At 32.5% G+C, this 6,002-nt stretch overlaps 1 protein-coding gene across 3 annotated transcripts; it reads right to left on the reverse strand.

The window, feature by feature from the left end:
- Window positions 1-1,209: 1,209 nt before the first annotated feature.
- LOC25485275 (cysteine-rich receptor-like protein kinase 29) lies at window positions 1,210-4,699 on the reverse strand. 3 transcript variants are annotated; one of them, XM_039829973.1, is made up of 7 exons: window positions 3,708-4,699; window positions 3,425-3,550; window positions 3,057-3,193; window positions 2,936-2,973; window positions 2,629-2,682; window positions 2,027-2,177; window positions 1,210-1,892 (listed from the first exon to the last, which is right to left on the reverse strand). In XM_039829973.1, exons 1-7 carry the CDS (start codon window positions 4,507-4,509, stop codon window positions 1,587-1,589), a joined length of 1,614 nt encoding a protein of 537 aa, XP_039685907.1. In that variant the 5' UTR covers window positions 4,510-4,699; the 3' UTR covers window positions 1,210-1,586. The 3 variants fall into 3 exon arrangements, with proteins under 3 accessions (XP_039685907.1, XP_013469918.2, XP_024626475.2); XM_013614464.3 differs by having other exon boundaries at window positions 2,445-2,682; window positions 2,763-2,973; window positions 3,057-3,187; window positions 3,708-4,695; XM_024770707.2 differs by having other exon boundaries at window positions 2,445-2,682; window positions 2,763-2,973; window positions 3,708-4,694.
- Between the last annotated feature and the right edge of the window lie 1,303 nt (window positions 4,700-6,002).

A 6,002-nucleotide genomic window follows, 5' to 3' on the forward strand; every position in this document is an offset into this window, starting at 1 on the left:
TTATATTATTATTAAAATTATTATAATAGACTAGCGGAAAGACCCCACTAGTGTGTGTCCCTTTATCCTCTTTTCCATCGTGCTTAATCAGATATATGAAGAAGTAACAATTTTAGCATATACGATGATCAAATATTTTTGACAAATATGATTAAAATATTTTATATAAATAGTGTTCAATATTGTTCTTGTTGTTGTTTAATTGTTTTTGCTTTAATGAGTTTTAACTATTTTTTAATTAACAATTTAAATCCATAATCTATTTAATTAACATTATAAATGAGATAAATGTTTTTCGGCTGGATTTTTCCTTTGATAAAAAATACCCTTAAACAAATATAGCCTGAATTTTGGGAAATTAAATTGATGAATGATATGAAGCTCAACAAGGAGGACTTTAATTGCACCTGCAATGTAAGTTGATAAATTTGAGATCCAAGACCCAAAGTAAGCCTCTAATCCAGCTTTGAATGAGTTACATAAACAATTGTCATCAACATTAAGAATGACGCAATTGTGATTAGAAGAATTCCATTGAACCCATTTGTCGAGATGACTTGTTGCCGATGAACTAGAGAAGCAAGAGTTAACAGTTACACAGAAGTTGTGAGCTTCCATAGTAAGATGATAAGACGGGTTCGTAGTATTAGAAACACAACTAGATTTGTGGTTTTCCAAGACCACCACACCTCATCATCGAAGATGTTAGCATTATGTGAAGTGAGCCTTTGCTTGAACCTTTTCAAAGGATCAAACTTAGATCGATAAAATAAATCTATGACATGTTACAAGTCAAACGTATTCATTAAATTTTTTGACTTGGTCAAACTTAAACCTTGCAAAGTATAACTCCTTCCATCATATTCTCACCTCTATTAAAAACCATTGAAATTCCCATCCACAGCAATCTCTTTGGATTGGAATCGTGAACCTTTCTCCATATATATATATCATTTCCTTTGAAAGTGGTATTGAAGAGATCATATCAGTTGGTTATGGAAACGTTTATTTTTCACATCACTTTTTCCCCCTCGTGGTGGGGGTATTGTTTGGCCGCGTTGTCCATAAATTCTAACGTTAGAAGTCAATAACATCATGTTGTCAAGATGTATGAAGAAAACATCAAAATTTGCTCTAGTTAGAGGAATAGTACTAGTATAAGTTTATGGTCAGTCAACTCAAGTCTAGCACCTTTACAAGTTTGTGCCATTTGATCAATTGTGTATATATACCTCTGCAAATATATTTTTGCAAATTACATGAGTGAAGTTACAAGTTAAAATGATGTTGAGGTTACAACTCACAGGGATACATGTATTTACACAATCAACATATACAAATACTCACTTCGATCTCATATATAAAAAAATATTCTTTTTTTATTTATTGAATAATTAATATATTTAGTCTTCATTGTAAATCAAATACATTAATTATTCAATGAGCATAAAAAATGAATATTTTCTTATATATAATTATACCGAATGGAATATTTTACACAATCATCAAATGTCACTTTAATTAATGAGTTTAAAAATACATGCATGACTTTCGTTAATCCACCACATCACCCTTATGAATGAAATCTATCGAGGGTATGGGTCAGTAATTGAAGCATGGTTTCTTGATTCTCCCTCAAATTGCATGTCTCGAACTGGAAGGCTTCTAGTTCTGCCAAGCACAAAAGATGCAGGCTCCAAAGGTACAGAGAGAGATAAAGAATAACTACTAAGCATGAGTGCAACGGTTGCCATAGTTGGTCTTTCAACCAAATTTTCTTGAACACATAGTAAAGCAATGTGAATGCATCTCATTATTTCATTTTGTGAACCATTGCTTAATGATGGATCTATTATATTTGTGATTGTACCCTCCCTCCAACTCCTCCATGCCTGCACAAATGCATATACCTTTTAGATCACTAATTACAATTCAATATTAACATGCTTAATTTAATGTAAGAATATTTTAATGCATACTATTTTTATTGGCATGGAAGAAATAATAATGAGAGAACGGGACTTACAAAGCCAAGTAAATCCTCCGAACTCCGCCCACGAAGAACGGGACAAGCTTTCTGGCCACTTATAATCTCCAAAACTAATACTCCAAAACTAAAAACATCTGATTTTACCGAAAATTCTCCAAACCTTACATACTCGGGAGCCATATATCCACTACGTAAAAAGGTGAAAAAATTTAGTTAGTCAGAACTGATTAGTCTTTTCGAGTGACAAATATTCAACTTGTTTTAGTTGTTAAGGCCAATGATACCTATTAACAATTTTGATTTTTCAACAATAACCATGATGCATGATACCTTCTTTAAAAGAACTTAAATATCATAACAACTATTTTAAGAATCAACATCAATGAATTACTTAGAATACAAGAAAAAATTGTACTTAACAAGATATGGAAATCATATATATTCTGATACTTACTATGTTCCAACGATTTTATTTGTATTTACTTGAGTTTGATCGATAAGAAGTAGTCTGGCTATGCCAAAGTCTGATATTTTAGGATTCAACTTTTCATCCAAGAGAATGTTACTTGCTTTAAGATCACGATGTATAATACGAAGTTGAGAATCCTCATGAAGGTAAAGAAGGCCTCTAGCTATACCTCCAATGATTTTGTAGCGCCTTTCCCAATCCAAACATGCTTTTTTTATTGGATCTATACATACACAAAATTAGCTATTTTAGTAGTCATATGTAAGAGAACAACAATCTAATAAAGCATATATTATGGCCTACCAAATATAAAATAATCAAGACTTTTATTCGGAACAAATTCATAGATAAGCAATCTTTCTCTTCCTTCTAGACAAAAACCAAGTAGTCTAACTAAATTTCGATGTTGAAGCTTAGCGACTAAAAGCACTTCATTCTTAAATTCAATATCCCCTTGTCCTGAATTTGTTGACAACCTTTTGACTGCAATGACTTGTCCACCGGCAAGTATACCCTGCAAATATATTTCATTTGTGTATAAAAAGAATGTTAAAGATGAAGAATGTGATGTTCATCTAAATCAATAGTATTACTTACCTGATAAACAACTCCAAATCCGCCATGTCCAAGTTTATTAGCTTCAGAAAAGTTCCCTGTAGCAACTCGTAATGTCTCGAAGTTGAATAGAAATGACTCAGCGATTTCAATATCATCATTATCATTTTCTTCTATTTCTTCAAACATGATACAAGGCATGTTAGTAAAGTAAAAATAGAAAAATATGCTAATATCTAATTTTTAAAATAAAAAAACTTATGACTATTGGCGTCCATTTTTCTTTCCCTTTTTTTCTATTTTTGAATTATTGCATCTAGGTTTTCTCTATTTGAATGCAAAATGTTAACCATCACAACTTATTATTATATGAAGTAGATTTTATGTCTTCAAAAGTATTCTGTTCATACCTCCAAGATTTATCGTCGCTGCCTTCCTTTTCCTTAAGCATATGCAAATGAAAATTAGCAGGGCAGCAACAACAACAGCAGTTGGCACAACTATGGCGACGGTAGTATGTGATGATTTGCTTTTTTCTGCAAAATGAGACATTTCAAAGATTAAGAATAGTAAAATAATACCAACCGACATGTCTATAACGACTAACTAATGAGAACAAGTAAAACAAAATAACCTAAATTTAATCACCTTGTAGCAATAAGTATGATTAAGTTAATGACAATCAGTAATTACCTTCTTCTGATGGGGAGTGTTCATCTTGGTTTATTACTGTTGTAGGATCAGAGAAGCGATAGACTTCATATCTAATATTACAACTTGGTTTGACAACTCTACAACCAATCTTGTTATAACAGTAAATTGGAATTTCTGATATAGCAAACTCTAAACAATCATTGCAATCTTGCTCTGACAAATCAGGTGTACACTGCACAAGACCATATATGGTTTGAAAATTCAAATTCACATCAGTTGCATTATCCGCAGCAAACTTAAGACGAGAATCACTTGATGCAGCTATTTCTCTCAGTTTCCTCATCAAGTTTCCAAGAACTCGATTAAATGGATCCACCTCGGTTACATTGTTCGGGTTCGACATATAAAACTTTGGTGACCATTCAAGAATGCCAAATATTGATTGGTTTGAGTAACGCAACATGTAGTCCTCATACCAACCAATTGCTTCTTTTTGGTTTGGACAAAGTTTTGTGAGAAGAACTCTTGAATCATTGAGACGACTGCGGCAAACATCAGGTTTAACATCTCCTCTGCAGAGTCCAATGGCGTTTACTTTGTCGGTGTTTTGGCCATAAGAGAAATTGTAGAACCCGTAGTTGATTTGAGTGTTGGAAGTGAGATTGGATAAAAGGGTGTTGAGGTTGTTTTGATAGGTGCTATTGGCTGTGTAGTTGCCATTATTGTTTAAACAAGAGTAGCGCACAAAATCTGGTTGGCCCTGGGCTTGAGATACGATAATGATAATAAAAAGGAGAAAAGAGTAAAAGGAAAATAATAGCTTGCTAGAAACAATTGTCATTCTGATATATTGATCTCTGTCTTGGAACAAGAACAGGTTATTAAGTAGTGGATGATTGAAGCTTTGGATATGAAAGTCGGTCAATGAATTAATTTTCCGTGGTTGAAGTTATTTGTTGACTAAAATTTGTTGAAACAAAGCTTTTAGACTTTTATCATTCAGTTGTGAAAGAAATGAAATATGCTAGTAACATCTAATTTTTATAATCAAAACACTTATGACTAATGGCTTGCATTTTTCTTTCCCTTCTTTCTATTTTTGAATTATTACTATTACTGCATCTAGGTTTTTTATATTTGAAAGCAACGCTTTGTTAATCATCACACAACTTATTATTATGAAGATTTTATGTCGTCAAAACTATAGCCTGCATTCATACCGCATGTGTCATCCTAGTTACTTAATGATATGTCACATGTGCGTCAGCGTTGTCACAATTGAGGGATGGACCACTTATGCCAAAGGAGTAAACTTAATGGTTAAAATTGCAAGTAAGTGGTATTGAAGAGATCATAATATTCGCTGCCAATTGAAAAGCCAACAAAACCATTACCCCATTCTTCCTTCTTCCTCCCTTCATATTTCTTTTTCACGTCATGGTGGGGTACTGTTTGGCCGCGTTGTCCATAAATTTTAATGTTAGAAGTCAATAACATCATGTTGTCAAGAAGATGTACGAGGAAAACAACAGCATCAAAATTTGCTCTAGATAGAGGAATAATACTAGTAAAGTTTATGGTCAGTCAACTCAAGTCCAACACCTCACCTTTACAAATTTGTGTCATTTGGTCAATTGTGTATACCTCTGCAAATATATCTTTGTATATTACATGAGTGAATTTAGGTTTAATGTTACAAGCTAGAATAGACTAACTATTTTATGAATATCTATTTTAGCAATTTACACATTTTCTTTTCGATAAAAAGACTCATTTAATTACATTTTGTTTGATAATGACTTGTCCAAAATTACAACTCTATTTTTCAATTTTGATTTTTTTTAAAAGAGTAAAATTAAGTTTTTTGTCCAAAAAAAGGTGTTGGTTGCTAAAATACTCCTTTATGAAAAAGTATGGTTATATGTATAAACATACACAGGACTATATCCAAATTCACAATGATCCACTATAGCCCAGCTGCCCTGCCCTTTGCCCCACTTACATTTGTATATATGAGTCATACTTAATGGAACTCAACATTCTAGCATATAAAAAAGGGAAAATTGATGTTCACACTTGTGTTCAAACATTAATGTAATTTTAATGAAATGTCGGATTGATTCAATTATGGACAGCTATAAAAGATAATGTATTTTTGTTGTTTATGACTGAGTATAAATGTTGTACGACTAATATTGTTTCTGGAAATGCTCTGGTTGAATTATAGGTAAAAACTAGCCGAAAAATGGCTTGGTTCAACTATGCAGAACCCACTGTCTGCATAATTGCTTTCCTCAGCAGTTAACAGCAACAAGCGGCAATTAACTGCCGAAG

The sequence above is a fragment of the Medicago truncatula genome, chromosome 1 (assembly GCF_003473485.1).
Source record: "Medicago truncatula cultivar Jemalong A17 chromosome 1, MtrunA17r5.0-ANR, whole genome shotgun sequence".
In the NCBI taxonomy this organism is placed as follows: domain Eukaryota; kingdom Viridiplantae; phylum Streptophyta; class Magnoliopsida; order Fabales; family Fabaceae; genus Medicago; species Medicago truncatula.

Bases quoted from the DNA above. Each gene is read 5' to 3' on its own strand.
- LOC25485275 (XM_024770707.2), bottom strand. From the start codon at position 4,509: ATGACAATTGTTTCTAGCAAGCTATTATTTTCCTTTTACTCTTTTCTC. The intron at 2,974-3,056 runs GTAAGTAATACT...ATATATTTGCAG, and splicing joins GATTTGGAGTTGTTTATCAG to GGTATACTTGCCGGTGGACA. The intron at 2,178-2,444 runs GTAAGTATCAGA...CTTTTTACGTAG, and splicing joins AATAAAATCGTTGGAACATA to TGGATATATGGCTCCCGAGT.